The sequence below is a fragment of the Triticum aestivum genome, chromosome 3D (assembly GCF_018294505.1).
Source record: "Triticum aestivum cultivar Chinese Spring chromosome 3D, IWGSC CS RefSeq v2.1, whole genome shotgun sequence".
Lineage (NCBI taxonomy): Eukaryota > Viridiplantae > Streptophyta > Magnoliopsida > Poales > Poaceae > Triticum > Triticum aestivum.
Window position 1 is genome coordinate 6,394,607 of NC_057802.1, and position 16,879 is coordinate 6,411,485.

At 45.0% G+C, this 16,879-nt stretch overlaps 2 protein-coding genes across 2 annotated transcripts in view; one reads left to right on the forward strand and one right to left on the reverse strand.

Annotated features, from left to right (window-relative positions):
- Window positions 1-7,841: 7,841 nt before the first annotated feature.
- On the reverse strand, window positions 7,842-11,590 carry LOC123076805 (beta-glucuronosyltransferase GlcAT14A). Its single transcript, XM_044498941.1, has 4 exons — window positions 10,780-11,590; window positions 9,127-9,202; window positions 8,942-9,057; window positions 7,842-8,853 (listed from the first exon to the last, which is right to left on the reverse strand). Exons 1-4 carry the CDS (start codon window positions 11,279-11,281, stop codon window positions 8,339-8,341), a joined length of 1,209 nt encoding a protein of 402 aa, XP_044354876.1. The 5' UTR covers window positions 11,282-11,590; the 3' UTR covers window positions 7,842-8,338.
- Window positions 11,591-14,082: 2,492 nt separating this feature from the next.
- The window catches only part of LOC123076804 (ABC transporter G family member 7), a 5,742-nt gene continuing 2,945 nt past the window's right edge, over window positions 14,083-16,879 (forward strand). The window contains exons 1-5 of the mRNA XM_044498940.1: window positions 14,083-14,426; window positions 14,964-15,154; window positions 15,243-15,393; window positions 15,590-15,722; window positions 16,385-16,586. Of these exons, the coding sequence (XP_044354875.1) occupies window positions 14,208-14,426; window positions 14,964-15,154; window positions 15,243-15,393; window positions 15,590-15,722; window positions 16,385-16,586 (896 nt within the window). The 5' untranslated portion in view covers window positions 14,083-14,207. The remainder of the gene's footprint in view (window positions 14,427-14,963; window positions 15,155-15,242; window positions 15,394-15,589; window positions 15,723-16,384; window positions 16,587-16,879) is intronic.

Here is a 16,879-nt window from a genome sequence, read left to right on the forward strand (position 1 = left end):
AAGTTGTGATGAAAGTGAAAGTTACGTAAAAACTTGATCGGGCCTCTCTCTCTCCCTCCCTCTCTCTCTCTCACTCACAGGAAGGTCCTTCGTGCTTGCTTCTAATCCACGTGCCCAGTGTCTAATGAAGCAAACAAGATGACTCGTAATGGTAGATGTTCTAGACCCTTAGTGGTACGTTTTCCAGATCTGGCTCGACTTGGGACGAAGGCCGTCCTAGCACCATACTCATTTTGATCATGTGGCATTCGACATCGTCGCTCAACCCCGATTACCGACGCCTCCTATTTTCATCGCGTGCTCATTTGTTTATGTGACTATGACCTATTTGATGGGCTAATGCTACCAACAAGTTAAAACAAAGTGAAGCCACCCAACATGTGTGTGTGTGTATATATATATATATATATATATACTCCCGTGAAAAGAGAGTGGCTTATATAAAGGAAGTTGGTGGAGAACTTATTTATCTACTTATGATAAATTTGCATTAGTTATGGTAGTTGTAATTTTCTTAACTAATATAGATCCTACACATCTTAAAGCATGAAGCGGTGAAGTAAATTGCTAGGATGCTATATGTTTCGTTCCGAAAAAAAAAAGATGCTACAAGTTTCACCTTACAAGATACAGAGATGTAAGTCTTGTAGAAGAATAATTGGACCCACACATGTGCCAAACAAGCAGTGCACACATTAATAAATTAATATGATCATTCTAGAGAACTAAAATCGGGGACAACCACGGACGGGGATGATCCCTAGACTAGCATGAAACCATTGGAGGACTCTCTTAATTGTCTGGATTAATAGTGGGAATGTGCACCCTCTATCTTCCCTGTTTTCGTATGAAGCTCCCATCATTTATCATTAAAATGTTGCTCCTGGAAATCATTCAAGGACGTAATCACTGTTTCATTTATTCTTCACTCTTCTGCTTTGGTCCTCTCTCAATTATGAAAAGAAATTTTGTTCCAAATGATATAAAAATTTGCTTGCATTTATTCATGTTCCTACTCGAGAAACCAAACCACACACAGATCTAATTTACAATTTCATCATGAGTCATTGGGTTGTGTGGGAAGCTGATTGAAATGACAAAAACTTTGAATATTATCAAATTGAATATCAGTTAGGTGGAAGATAGAAATGGTGTAAAGTTATCAAGCAAAAAAACTATATGGAACGGCTCCTGCCACTGCATGGCTCGACGGCGCAGTGGCAGTGTTTTATCTTCATATCAAAATATGGAGAGAGAAAAATATTAGAAGAACTCTAGGCACATATAAGTAACTTATCAAAGAGAATTGAAAGAGTAGCTGTTTAAAATTTATTTGTCCTATGGTGATATTTTATGCATCATAGCTATGGAGGTTATTATCGATTGACGCCATTATCACTAAATTATAAGAACTATATTTAAAAAATTGTTGTGAATCCCTCGAGCGGTAGCAACACAAATTGCAAATTGTGGATGAAACCAAAAGTTACGTCAAAACTGGCTCAAATCGCTCTCCCTAACAGGAAGGTCCTTCATGCTTGCTTATAATCCATGTGCAAAGTGTCTAATCAAATGCACGCGATGACTCGTAATGGTAACTTTTTTAGCCTTCCAACCTTGCAGTTTTGTGAGATCGCTCGATTTGGCAAGAAGACTCAACACCATGATCATTTAGATCCCGTGGCATGTGGAGTTGTCTCTCCACCACGATTACTGACACCTTCTATTCTTGGTCATGTACTCATTTATCTCTTTATTAGCTCACCTTTGTGATGATATAAGATAATGCTATCAACAAGTTAAAGCAAAGTGAAACCACCCAACATGTGTATCTACTGCAGTGAAGAGAGAGTGGCTTTATAAAGGGAAAATTCAATATTCATACAAGTGAAGGTTGGTGGAGAACTTATTTATCTACAAGTGATAAATTCCTTGAGTTAGGGTAGGTATATTTTTCTTAATTAATATAGGTTTTACACAGCTTGAAAGCTTGAGATGTTGCAGTAAATCGCAAAGGTGCTACGGCTTTCACCCTATAAGGCATGCAGGTGTAAGAAGGTGATTCATCGTACCCACCCATGTGCCAAACAAGCAGTACAAACATTACCAATATCTTCTGAGAGAACTAAAACCGTACATGGTCGGGATTGGGTCGACCCATAGCGATCCATCAGCCTAACATGCAATCATTGGATGGACTCTCTTGATTGTTTGGATTAGTAATGAGAATGTGTACCCTCTATTCTCTTCCTTATTTTCGTCTATGGCTCAAAACAATTACGATTATTTAAAAAGAGTTGCTCCTGAAAATCATTCAAGGATGTAAGTGTAGTTTCATTTAGTCCTTGCTCTTTTGATTAGGTTCTCTCTCATTTTCGAAATGAAATTTTGACACTAATTTTAAAAATAATCATCCAACACAGCAACATAAATTGGCTTCCATTTATTCACGTCCCTCCTTGAGAAACCAAACCACACACGTGCGCATCTGACTTTATATTTTGTAGTAAATCATCGGGATGACTGCATAATGGATTGAATTGCCAAAAACTTTGAATAATACTGAATTAAAAGTTAGCTAACTGGAAGATAGCAAGGTATAACAATATCAAGAACAAAAATTAAAAAAAAAGCATATACAAAAGTATGCATAGCCACATATAAATGACTTTTCTAAGAGAAATTGGCTAGAGTAGCAACTAAAAAATATCTGCTCTACATTGATTTTTGTGTGCATCTTGACAATGGACATTATTATTGATTTGCATTGTTAACCAAATTGTAAGAACATTGCTTGCTTAATTTCTTGGGCTGGTAGCGACACAAATGTGATGAAACTAAAAGTTACACCAAAGCCCTTCAAAACTCTTGTATCTACAAGAAATTAGCCTTGACCCACCATTCGACGGCTCTCATTCACCACAAGATCCCAACACAGTGTGTTGGTTAATCAACAAGGCACGAGGAAGGTTCCCATGCAGCTAAGGAAATCGAGAAGGTTTCGGCCCGGCGGATTTGGAATTTGACCTTGCGATGAGGAGTTAGGCAGCTGCGCGTCCACCTAGGGAGTTCACGACCGCATGATGAACCACGGAATCTCGTGGACGACGAAGACAACGACGGGCGGCGGCTGAACTAAATAACGACAGAGCCGGAGAGTATGTGTGTGTGCCCTGTATATTCGCAGGTGTTTTATCTTTACAGAAAAATATGGAAAAGAATAAGAACTTGGCTAGAGTAGTTGGGTAGCGATGATTTTTCAAGGAGAAATTGGCCACAGTAGCAATTAAAAAACTTATCTGCTATATAATTATTTCTGTGCATCTTAGCCCTGGAAGTTATCATCGATTTGTGCTATTAACCCAATTCTTAGAAGTATATGAAACATTTTTCTCCTGATTTCCCCAAGCAGTAGCGGCACTAATTGTGAGGAAACTAAAAGCTGCACGAAAGCCTTCTCAAGTCGCTCTCTCATGTGCATGGTGTAATGAAACATATGAGATAATTTGTAATGGCAATCATTTTCAGGTTTCCAGCCATGCAATTTCGAGGTCTCGCTCATCGTGGCAAGGCAAATGTTTATTTTTCAGCCTCGTGGCAAGTGAGGTCGCCGCTCCACCCTGGTTACCGACGCCTCCTATTCCCTGCCAATATTCTCATTTGTCTTTTTGGCTTCTCTCATGTTATCCTCTGTTGTTTATGTAATTGGCACATAATTAGTGAACTAAGCTAGTGCTGCTGACAGGTTATAACAAAGCGAAACAACCTCATGTTATCAACTCTCATGAAGACCGAAGAGCGAGTGTTATATATGAAGGGAAAGTAATCAAAAAATCATGCGTATAAAAGTTGGTGGAGCACTTATTATTTTATCTATATGTGATGAATTCCCTTAAATTATGATAGGTGTGTTGTTAATTAATATAGGTTGTAAACATCCCGAAAACTCGAGTTAATGTGATAAATGGCTAAGGTGCAGTGTACATCACCCTACAACATACACAGGGACGCGCGATTAATCGGATCGTTTGAGAGAACTAAAAATGAACATGGTGTGATCAGGTCAATCCCTAGCAACCCAACCATTGGATGGACTGTCTTGGTCATTTGGATTAGTACTGCTGATGTGCACAATTTCTTCTCTTTGTAGTTTCGTCCCATGCTCTCAAGACGCGCCTCTCACCAATTATGATTGTTTCAAAAAAAAAGTTCACCAAATCATTCAAATTAATAATTACGATTTACTTTACCCCTCACTCTTCCGATTTGATCTTCTCTTATCTCTGAAAATAAAAGAATTCTCAGTACTACAAAAAATTGCTTCCATTCATTCCTCTTGCTTCTGCAAAAACAAAACCACACATAGCCATTGGTTTTTCAATTTGGTGTCAGTTAGATTTACATTCTTCAGTATCTTTTAAGTCCAGACAGGCGATTAATTGGATCGTTTGAGAGAACTAAAAACGAACATGGTGGGATCAGGTCAATCCCTAGCAACCCAACCATTGATACAAAGATCATCACGATGTGTGAGAAATTGAGAGTATCGAACAGATACTTCTTTTAATGATGCTGAATCAAAAATCCGTTAGCTGGAAGATAGTAAGGGTGTAAAGTTATCAAGAAACATACGGAAACAACTCTATGCGGAAAAAAAGTGGATTATAGGTCACCAAAAAGAAGTGCCCTTTTCTATAGAGCAACAATGTCTTGCATGATTTCTGTCAAAAAAAAATGTCTTGCATGACGTGAGACGGAATGCACTGTTGCCTCAAGGATGGTTTTAGTGAGCGGACCCAGTATCGTTCATGTGTTCGTTTCTTCTGTTTTTCGTTTGTTCTTTCTTTTTTTTTCCTACTTTTATTTACATTTTGTAAGTGGGAAAATATTTTACTTAATTTTTAGATATGGTCATCTAGCATTTCTAAAATGCTCATGCAGTGTAAAAACATGTTTGCGCAACTTTTAACAAATGTTGATAGAATTCAAAAAGAAGTTCATGTCATTTCAAAAATATGTTCGTGACATATTTAAACAATTGCTGATATAATGTAAAAAAATGTCCACATAAATTCCAAAAAACAAATGTTATCTACCATTTAAAAAAGTGTTCATGTATTTTAGAAATATGCTTGTGCCATTTTAAAGAAAAATGTTTGCATGATTCAAAACAATGTTTCATACTATTAAAAAATCGTGACATTTTAAGAAATGTTCATGCATTTCAAAAATATTCATGGTTTTTTAGAAAATATAAAAAATGCTCACAGAATTCATAAAAATATTTTGTATCACACAAAAAACCTTCACCGCGTGTTTGAAAATTCATTTGTCATGTATTTGAAATATATTTAATGTGCATACAAAAACTTATACCTCATATTAAAAATAAACATGTATTTGAATAAAACAAAAAAAACAATAAAGCAAACACACAAAAAACGCATGGAAGACTCTAAAACCGGTCTATAGAACCATCTCAAAAACAATTTAATGGACTGGCCCCCTAAGGCATGTATTTGTTTTTTTTTCTCTTCGGTTTTCGTCATGTTTCCTTGATAGTTTGGAGGGGAGAAATCGGAAAACAAATGTGCGAAATAATCGTGTTTTCTTCTCTTTCACAAGATGCATAGATTTATCTTCTCTCGGAGGCACATGTTTGCTTATACAAGTGACACAGTTGTGCCTCTCGAAAAGGGAAAAATGTATTTTTTTTTCTTTCACGAGAGCCATAATTTTCTTCTTGTAGAGACACAAGTTTGCTTCCACGAGAGGCACAACTGTGTCTCTCGGAAAAGGAAAAAGTATGTTTTCTTTTTTCTTCTACCAGAGGCACATATTTGCTTCTCATGGAGACACAGGTTTGTTTCCGCGAGAAGCACAGTTGCGCATCTAGGAAAGGGAAAAACGTGTTTTTCTTTTCTTTTCATGAGAGGTACAAGTTTGCTTCTTATGGAGGCAGAAGTTTGCTTGCGCGAGAGGCATAGTTGTGCCTTTTGAAAAGGGAAAAACACGTTTTCTTATATTTTTTCCTTCCATCATAGGCACAAGTTTTTTTTTGCGGGAGAAACAAACTTGTATTACTCAATCACGAGGTCTTTACAATCATCATGGACAATCTCCAAAGTCTCCACAGGACCGGACCCTAGCCAAGTCATAGTCCGACCTTCATCTCTAGCAAACCTCGCTAAACTATCACTAGCTTTATTCTGAGAACGGGAGACATGAGTAATGCAAGTTTGTCTAAGGCGCATTAAGAATCTAATCTCGTTAACCAACGAAGCGTACACTGAACGGTCCACCTCGTCGCATAAAAACCCAGTGGAAATTTGCTTTCAGAAGAGGTACAAGTTTGCTTCTTGTGGAGGAAGAGATTTGCTTTCACAAGAGGTACAATTGTGCCTCTCGAAAAAGAAAAAAGCGGTTTTCTGTCTTTTTTAGGTTTTTTTGTAAAAAAAATGTCGAAACCTATTAAGATGGGATCTAGTTTTGAAGATTTCGGCATAGAATCCAATGATGAAAACGGTTCAGGATTTGGACGTACGGTACAAGTGATAAAATGTTTTGAAAAACAAATGTACGAAAGAAAAGGAAAAACTAACAGGTTGCCACTTGTCAGCTCCTAAGGAGAAGGAAGTGACCTTTGCAAGAAGTATCCTTAACTGTGATTTCGGCAATAAGCTTGGCACATAGCTCTGTCGATTTTTTTTCAGGGAAAGAGAAAATCGAGCCGTCCTGCCTTTTACCTGGCCGTTCAACGCCCATACGGGCCACCCCACAGAAATGCAACTGCAGACAGCGGCGGCTCCCTCCAGGGAGGCGAGGACCAGAACGGCGGCGCAGCTCCCGCTTCACTCCGGTGGACAGGTTAGGCGCCTCCCACGCTCCGTTTACTTGCCAAAATCCACAACGCATTGGATCAAATCCACTCTCAATCTAATGCGCCATGTTTTCCGAAGGAAACGGAACTCAGGGTGGGAATGGGGCCCGGCCCTGGCCTTGGACCCGGCCCCGTTGGCCTCGAGGCCAATTTGAGAGGCCACGGGTCAACCCAATTCAAAAATGTCAATGGCCTAGCCGGCCGGATGGGTACTTTGGGTCAACCCAAATTTTATTTTCTTATAAAATATTTGGTTGTGGTTACACATAGAATATTCTCAAGAATATGTTATTACAAGTAAAACAAAATTATGACCTGAACATGCATGATTGAAATAATTAAAGTATACAAATGAACCACAATATACAATTTCAGCTCCTTTCACGTCCGGTTTATAAAGGACGATTGGGTTAATGGATTCTAGTACGTGTACAAGTTAGCTGGTTGATGTTTCGGCTCATTAGTATACTATATAATTGGCTAATCGCGTTGTCGTATAAGCTAAGCTAGCAAGATGGATTTGGTGATACCGATGGACTCCAGTACTCGGAGGTGAGGTGGGTCGGCCCCGCTGACCCAATGGGTCACTCTGTGCCGGCTCTACTGGCCCTTTTTTTTGTACAAGGCCGGCCCAACTGACCATCGGCCTTGTTTTTTTGGGTCGGGCCAAAGACCCGACGGGTCGACCCGGCCCATTCCCACCCTGAAACGGAACTAACTCACGCCCTCCAAACCAAATCGAAACAGATTCTAGTCAGAGCCAGCGAGGCTGGGTAACCACTCTTTCTACAACCCTACACCTGATAATAATAATCCTAAAGCTTGCTACATTTTTTTTTTGGAAAAGGAGGATAAACCCCCGGCTTCTGCATCTAGACGATGCATGCAGCCATCGATGTATAGACATATTAGACTGGATAAGATAAATCAGACGTCACATGTGGTTGCATTCTGCAGTTCAAGAGGAGAAAAAAAAAACCATGAGCGTTCTGTTAAGCACAACAGCAACCAGTCCAAAACCACAAGGCCAACAAAATTCCCCACCCTTCATGTTTTTTTGCCTTTCTCTCGATTCAATTCCGTATGGGAGCACCAAGAATTCCACCAAGGTTCTATAAACATCCGCACAAGGTCCTTCGACTCATCGCTACTAATTACACTCCCTACAAGCTGAGGTAATCAACCCCCAGCCCAAAGCTCCCTGGCCTCCAACAATGCTGGGATGCAACGCAGCAGTGAGAAGAGACCTTCAAGTCATGGCAGCTACCAAAAATATCTCTGAAAGAATAGGCACGCCCTCTCACCTTGGCCCTGTGCGCACAACCCAGCTGCAGCAAAAATGCTCCCACGGGAGGCGGAAATGCCGGAGTTCTGAACACGTGGAGAGCCGCTCGATCTGTGCAAAATGAGACACGCTCGACTGCCGGAAAGTGCATGCAGCCTCGCGGTTCAGTGCTGCTATTGCGCGCATGAGCTGTTGCTTGACTTCGATTCTTCCAGGATCCGGTCCATGTATCTGCGGAACTTCTCGGCTTGGGGCCCGGGTCTTACGATGTTGACGTTGCTCCACTGGGAACATGGATCACTGAACCATCTCTTCCTGCCTGTGCACCACGCTCCAGGAACAGGTCTGTGACGCCACCGCTGGAGTATTTTCTCATCAATCCTGTCCAACAGATACTCTTTCTCTCGGAACTTCCTAGCAAAGGGCACTCCGCTCTCCACTATCTCCTCATAATGTGTAATGTTTAGAAACCGGGGTTCCATCTGAGGCGGGTCGTCCCAGGCCACGTACCGCAAGTCATTGTTCACCGTGAAGTTACGGAAGTCCGAGTTGCACGCGACCGAGTGGAAATAACCTTCCAGAGGCAGCATCACGTTGGTGAAGTACATGAGAAGGGTTCGAGGGAGGTTCTCCCATCCGAAAATGCAGTACTCTATAAACCGCCGGTTTAGAATGACCCAAGGAGAACCTATCAGAAATGGAACACATATAAGGATGAAAAGTATTTGGTCGAAAGGAAGGACGGGGAAGTAGAAGCAGAGGTATAATAATAATACCTGTGAAGAATTTGAAACCATCTGGAGTCGCCCGTTTCTCTGTGGATTGGAAGAACTGATTCCTGCCAGCCAGGTATATCCCAGCATCTACTATGACTGGTTGCACTCTCTGAGACCTGCAACAATATATTGGTGAAACTAATACCAGTGCGGCTAAATTCTTACTAAGTTCAGATAGTACGTACTCTTTCCATCCAATATCACTAGTGTGATCGATGAAGTTGAGGTGCCTTGGCACAGACGAGAAGACATGAATCAGGTCTGCAGCAAGCGAAAACATAGAAGACCATAAATACCAGAGAAGTCAGGAGCACTCAAGCTCCATTAACTACCATAAAGTTTCATCAGTTGAGACATTCACACATGCGCAAAGGTAAAGTGTATACGTCAAACTTAAATAACTCCAGACTGACGATAAGTAAATTTTTTCTTAAATCACCCTAGCAACATAACAAAACCAAGCGCAGATCAATAGTGTGGGTTCAACAGGACTTAGGAAAGAGAGAATAAGATACGAGGAGGAAGGTCTGGGAGAATTACATATGCATGTTGGGGCTAGCATGTTACATACATTTTCTGTGGGAAAAGATACAAGAGACCTATCGTATATGAGAAGAAAAAATATATGACGAGGTCCAGGCAAGGATAACTGCAGTATGTGGACATTCTACTTACTGTACTATGTGAAAGATAACTGGTAAAATGTATTAATAAATACCAGATTATTACTATGTTAAAGCAAGCTAACCCCAGAAAAAAATTTGAAGTACAGTACATTACGGTCAAGCTAGGGAACAAGTATATGAGTAAGAGAGTAACAGCAGCACGTAACTTCTAAGTATGCAGTGAATCTATGATAGATGATTTTCACTTTTAAGTGACTGTGTTGCGTTTCCGCAATGGCTTTGGGAGGAAGATGTGGGCACATGACCACTTTGGGAGGAAGAAACACAAAAGGGGACTCTCAGGACTCAATTAAGTTGCTGTGTCTTTTGTATGATCCATCAGTCATGTTTGCTTCAAATTTAAGGTTTCCTCATGCACAACTCATGGATTTCGGGACTGAAGGAAACACACAAGATTCATTTCTCAACTGTATGCCGATATTTTTTCCCTACATTTTTTAAAATTCCTTTTTATTTATTCAATTTCACCAAAGACCCCCTTATTTGTTAGAAACAACTTCCCTAGACGATCAGCATAAATGAAACATGAATGCACCTAGATGTTGTCAATTAGCGTCATATGCTCTGTAAAAAATGGGTGATTGCTACATGCCCGAAACAAAGCTACTGCTAGAGTGTTGCGTACAGCTGACATGTTTGATGAGCTTCAATATGAAGAGAAGACCGGAGATAGGTAATTCAGTGGGTTTGGGCTTGACAACATGAAGCAGGAACACAGCAATTGACGAAAACAAGATGTCAAACTATATTTAGTAGTAATATATATTGTGGTATACTACGTTCCTGTCAAGGGCAGCTTTCGTACCAGTGCCTAAAAACATTGTAAACAAGTACAAATACTCCGTTGCTACAAGTCAGCCAAACATAGATAATTATGCATCTAATACTAGTAATTGTACAATGTGACAGCAAGCATTAAACAGCACTTAAAACAAAGCAGCGTCACAAGACAGATTTAATTCCGGGGGCTACAGCAACAGCTCAACCGAACTGCCGAAAATGTCCCTTCGCAGCTCGACAATTGAAGAAAGAAACGCCTCCCGAATCCCCAAAGCAAGGCACCCGTCAGATTTGCGCTAGATCCGGACAGCGCAGGGAACTTCCCAAACTGATTGTGCTAGATTGGGGGAGGACTGACATTTGGAATCTTACCGTCCTGGGTGAGGAGGGGGTAATCGGCGGCGCTGAGCGTGACGAACCAGTCCCACTCGGCGTCGAGCCGGAGCAGGGCGGCGGCGGCGCGGAGCGTGGCGGCGAGGCCGGAGGAGCCCATGGGGGTGCCCGCGGCGGGGCGGCCGACGACGTCGACGTTCCCGAAGGCTGTGATTGCGGGGGCGGCCCGCGCGACGGCGGCGGCGAGGTCGAGGCGCTCGGCCTCGGGCGCGTCCGCGGAGAGGTGGAGCAGGTACTGGTTCCGGGGGTGGTAGACGGCGAGGAGCAGGCGCAGGAGCCTGCGGCCATCGCCGCGGCCGCCCGAGAGCAGGTAGGCGAAGGAGGGGGGCGCGGCGGCCCCGCGGCGCACGTAGGAGGGCGGCGGGAGGCGCGCGAAGAGCGCGGAGGAGGCCGAGTAGCCCGAGAGCGCCGAGAGGAAGAGCATGAGCGAGACGAAGGAGACGGAGACCAGCGGCAGCAGCCACTTGTCCGCTGCCCCCATCGCCGGCCCCGCCTCCGAGCCGAGCAGAGCAGGCGGGAGCTGCGCTACGAAGCAGCGCTGAGCTTCAGCTAGTCGGCCGCGCGCGGGAGCAGGCAGGCGTCAACGCCGCGGCGCCCGGGGCTCCGGCGGGGTGGTGCTGCTGCTGCTGGGGCGCGGGATCGCTGCTAGGGTTTGGCGGCGAGATCGCATCGGGGGTGGGAATGGCGGGCGAGATCGGCAGCTCGATCTCCTCTGCCTCTCTCTCTCTCTCGCGTACGTTTCTCTCTCTCTCTCTCTGCCTGCCAGGCCTCGCGTACGGAGGTGGGAGAGAGAGCGTGAGGCGCCTGTCGCTATGTACCGGCGCCAACCCAAGTCGACGCGTCGACGCGGCCGCCGTAGTCCCCATGACATGCCGGCCCTACAGGAATGGACCCGCACGTCAGTGGTGGCAGGGCAGACGGGCTTGGGTCGCGTGGCAGCTGGGGGGAGGCGGGCAGAGGGAGCGGGGAGTTGTCGGATGGGGCGAGCGAACGGCGCTTGCTTCGGGCCGACGACGCTGGCGCGTGGGCCACGTCGGGGTGCCGCCACCGCGCGGTAAAGAATCAGGAATCCATCGGGTGGGGGTGGGTAGGTAGGTGGTGGGGATTAGGGGGATGGTATCCATGGACCGTGGCCGCCGTGTCAGTGAAGGTTATCGTCGTGGGGCCCGGGTGCAAATTTTAATTTTAGTTTTTTGCGTGGGATGGGAGGGGTGCAAAACTTTAACCGCTAGTGTTTGTCCCGCGCGCGTGCGCAGCATTGACGTAAGTACGTACGTCTTTGCTTAATTAGTGTAACTAAGACGACTTTGCGTGTAGTTGTTCCTCGGCCTAATGTGGCCGCTAAAGTACTGCTCCTCCCTACTAGTGTAGGCGATCTCTTCCTCCCTTTCTACCGAAACCCTGCCTCCTTTTTCTCCCTCTTTTCGAATTGAGTCTCTATCGCTTTGCTGCGTGACAACAAGTTAGCTGAAACGACCCCTGCCAACCATACCATCTTGGATGAACCCATCACGCTCGAAGCTCCGCTGGATCCTTTCCCTCCCCTCGCGCAAAGCCGGCGGCTAGGGTAAAGTTCTCCTCCTCCCCTCCTCCAAGCTTCGTCATCGGGTCAGCCTGCGGATTCTTCTTTCATCTGCTCGCCGTTTCCGACGACCGGTGATGGGGAGGAGAAATCCGGTGCCTCGGCTTTGGCTAGTGCTTTAGATTATGTTTTGTAGTCATCGCGGAGTCGGTGCTCGAACGGATGGCGGCACTTCGTCGTCGGGTTGGTCTTTCGGTCTTTGACCCTTCTCGAATTCGTCTGTCAAGGCGGAGTCGACGGAGCTCCGGCGCGGATTCCTTCCATCTTCATGGGGCGACGAGGTTAGGGTTTCTCCCCGTGCGTGCGCGGTGATGAGATCTGGTGTCAGAAGCTTTGGATCAATTCAAGAGTTCAACGGCGACAACTTTGGCTCCAGGGCGCTAGTCCCTAGCGGCATGTGCAGAAAGACTTCTCAACTATCATCAATAAAGTCAGACCAGCTCCAATATGGAAGCAGCTTGCTATTGGAGCGTTAGCAGTAGTGGTCGCTCAATGGTCTAGGAACATCGATGTAGTTTTTATTATATTTGTGCTGATTTATACTTCGATGAACTTTTATATTTGATTGCGTATTTCTTAAGAAAGAAAAACCCAGCATGCTTAGTTCTGAATTTCCTTTTTGCTTTTTTTTTCGAGCAACGGAGATAGGACCTCGCCCTTTTTCTTCCTCTTTTCAAATTGAGTCTCTATCGCTTTGCTGCAAGCTTGTTGTGTGACGTCAGGTTAGCTGAAAACAACCCCTGCCAACCATACCATCTTCGATGAACCCATCACGCTCAAAGCTCCGCTGGATCTTTATCCTCCCCTCACACAAAGACGACTAGGTAAAGTTCTCTTTCCCTTCTGCACCGACCAACCCATGAATTCTCTTTTGATCTTCGATCCTTGACGAATTTGTTCGTCAAGATGGAATCGATGGAGCTTCGACGTAGGTTAGAGTTCCTCGTTGTGCATGCGTCACGATGAAATCTGTTGTTAGGCACTTTAGATCGATTCAATGGTTCAACGACGACGACTTTGGCTCTAGGGCACAGGTCCTTAGAGACACGTGTGCGAAGACTTGTTAGCTGTCATCAACAAAGTCAGGCCGGCTTCGGTATGGGAGCGGCAACACGGGCGCGTCGATGTCTCGTTCTGGTGATGGTATCGTTCGATGGTTCAGGGACCTTGTGTAACATTTACTTTTGATTAACTTTTATAATATGCGTACTAAGAAGAGAAAAACACACCCTCATTTCCGACTTTTTCTTCTTGTTTTTCTTTTTAACATAGTAGTACACAAGTAAGCGCACATTTCTGAATTTTCTTCTTGCTGTTAAACAAACAGTTTTAGGTGGGAGGGGCGATCTACGTTGACTGCCCGCGCTTTAGAAATCTGATTACTACTCAATCACGGCTTGTTCTTTTGCGCGGGGGCAACGGCTACTCCACTCCACTCCACTCGCGGACTCCAGAACAGCCACATGGACCACGACGTGGATCTGATCTTCCTTTTTTTGTGGTTTTTTTTTTTTGAGAAAATTTTGTTAGGGGTGGACCCGATCTCCTTTGTTCGAACCTGTCGTTCGCTTCGGATGCGACGGCCCAGCGTGACAAGCGTAAGCTCCCAAGGCCCTGCCGTCCTGACGACCGGCCCAGCGGCGGCCCAGGTCGCCGATGGCAACGCTCCCTCTCTCTCCCCATCCCATGCCATGCCGCAACAAACTAACCACCACCACACAACGCGCCTCGCTGGAGCTGGACGAGGAAGGACGACGAGGCTTAAGCCCGAGGGCGCGGCTAAACCCCTCCTCCTCCTCCTCCGCTCGTCGCCGGTCGCCGCGGGATGGAGATCAAGGGGCTGGGCCAGCTCCTGGCGGCGCTGGCCGCCGCGCTCTTCCTGCGGGTCGTCGCCGCGGGGGCCGGCCCCGCCCTCCTCCCGCCCGCGGAGGAGGAGGAGGAGGACGCGGAGGCCGGCGAGGGGGGAGGCGGCGGCGGGGTGCGCCCGGTGGCCATCCGGTGGGCCCGCATCACCTGCGCCCTCAAGAACAAGCGCGGGGACATGGTGAGTCGCTCTGGTTGACGCCGCCCTCCCTCTCCAACTCTCTGCTCGCCGGAGTCCCGCGGCCGAACACCTTGCGCGCGCGCGCATTGGTCTCGTCTCTCTCTCGTGCTACAATGGTTGGAGGCGCAGGATAGTGTGGGGCCACGTTCGGCTGGTCTGAGTGGCTCGCGCTGGGCCCTGCTGGGGCGTCGACTGGTTGACTCAGTGATGTGTCAGTGGCACTCGACAGTGAGGCCATACTGTTAATAGGTCAACCTGCATAATTTTGCGTGGGCCGAGCGTTGTCTGAATCTTCCAGAGTATGCACACCCTACATTGTTCATCAATGTGCTGCATCGTGAAATTTTGAGTTGGAACGATTCAGAGTAAGCACACCCCTACAATGTGACCCTGGGATGTAGCAGCGGCAACAGTGAGGCCAAACTGTTACTGTGGGACAAGTTGCATAACTTTGCGTGGGCTAACCCGTTGTCTGAACCTTCCAGAGTATGCAAACCCTGTATGTATTGTTTGTGATGTGTTGTGTGATTTTGGCAGGCAAGGTTCTTGCTGTCGAATCTGTCCGGGGAGGCGAAACCGGGGAGGTTGCTAGCGCTCATGGGGCCGTCAGGGTCCGGCAAGACGACGCTGCTCAATGTGCTGGCAGGGCAGCTCGCGGCGTCGCCTTCCTTGCACCTCTCGGGCTTTCTCTATGTCAATGGCCAGCCTATGTCGCAGGGCGGTTATAAGTAAGCTATGCTGATTCCAATTGGGGTCTCATCTTCTTGCAAACGTTTGTGGAATAGAAACTCATGTTATAAGTGTTACGTTCCGTAGGATCGCTTATGTGAGGCAAGAAGACATTTTCTTCTCACAGCTCACGGTGCGGGAAACACTCTCCCTTGCCGCTGAACTCCAGCTTCCCGACACCATGTCTCCTGAGAGGAAGGAGAAGTATGTTAATGATCTCTTGTTTCGCCTTGGATTGGTAAGTTATCGATGAATGGCTGATGGCAACATAGTTTGGTTGTTCCTTTTTCATAGGGGAACCTTACACAGTTGTTGGATGAATTTACAGGGAACTTACATGATTGTTGGATGATCAATATATGTCACTCTTAGTTCAATTTGATTTGTATTTTATATAGTATTATAATTATGTATTCATTTCTTTTTGATGAAAGGTCAACTCTGCCGATTCTATTGTGGGTGATGCAAAAGTACGCGGAATTAGTGGTGGTGAAAAGAAGCGCCTCTCGCTTGCATGTGAACTGATTGCAAGTCCTTCAGTCATCTTTGCGGATGAACCAACAACAGGTATTTTACCTGATTACTACTATTTCCTTACGTTCCCTGGTTTGGATTGGCCTTTCATTTTACTTCTGTATAGTTATTATAGTTAGATTTACTTGCACGGCAGCAAATGCTTGGTCACTTCTTCCACTTAGCAAATGTATGTAAATAGATAGTGATATACAGAAACTTAATGAAAAATAGTAACACATAAACCCACTTCAGTGAAATGGAAGGTTAACTGTGATTACATGGCACCTTGACAATGTCGTGGCCTTCCCAAAGGGCAAGGAGGTTGCTGCCTGGTTATTCCCGTAAAAAAACATCATGGTAATCCTATAGAAGTACATGATGACTGTAAAAAAGATATTCCCTGCTTGTACTGTCACCAACCTAAGTATTGCCCACGACCCTATGAAGGAAATTGATAGACTGTTCTTGCTGTTAAGCTTCATGCACTAGCCAACGCAACCAAAAGTCCGAACTGATGGAAAGGGCTAGGCAATCCACATATACACTTCAACACTTGCAACTTTCTGTTTTAAGTGGGATCCCTTATTAAGTGTTGAATTCATGTGAATCAGTTTTTGCTTTTCTGAGATCCTATCCTGAATATTTATTAGACTTTTTTAATCGCTTGGTATGACAGCTATAAATATGAACTGATAACACATGAACTCTTTTAGGCCTTGATGCATTCCAGGCAGAGAAGGTGATGGAGACCCTTAGACAACTTGCAGAAGATGGACACACTGTGATATGCTCTATACACCAGCCGAGGGGTTCAGTCTATAGCAAATTTGATGACATTGTGCTACTGTCAGAGGGAGAAGTTGTATATATGGGGCCTGCAAAAGAGGAACCTCTTAAATACTTTGCATCATTAGGGTTGTTATTCTGTCATCACTTACATCCCTTTCTGGCATTCAATCTTTTTTGAAACATAATATTTTCCATGATTTCTAGTACATATCTTGAATGTATGTGCTGCACTTGTTTTGTTTATAATACAGTTACCAGAGCTAAATTAATACCAAGGCATAGATTGGATTTTGGTAACACATCTCAGTCATTGTGTATTTGACACCGTAGCATGTCACGATCACTTCGTTATAAACATGGATATGGTGATGTGTCAACATTTTAGTATTATCCATGTGGCCAACACGTACCGAAGCAAG

Bases quoted from the DNA above. Each gene is read 5' to 3' on its own strand.
- LOC123076805 (XM_044498941.1), bottom strand. From the start codon at position 11,281: ATGGGGGCAGCGGACAAGTGGCTGCTGCCGCTGGTCTCCGTCTCCTTC. The intron at 9,203-10,779 runs GTAAGATTCCAA...CGCTTGCTGCAG, and splicing joins CCCCCTCCTCACCCAGGACG to ACCTGATTCATGTCTTCTCG. The intron at 9,058-9,126 runs GTACGTACTATC...ATATTGTTGCAG, and splicing joins AGTGATATTGGATGGAAAGA to GTCTCAGAGAGTGCAACCAG.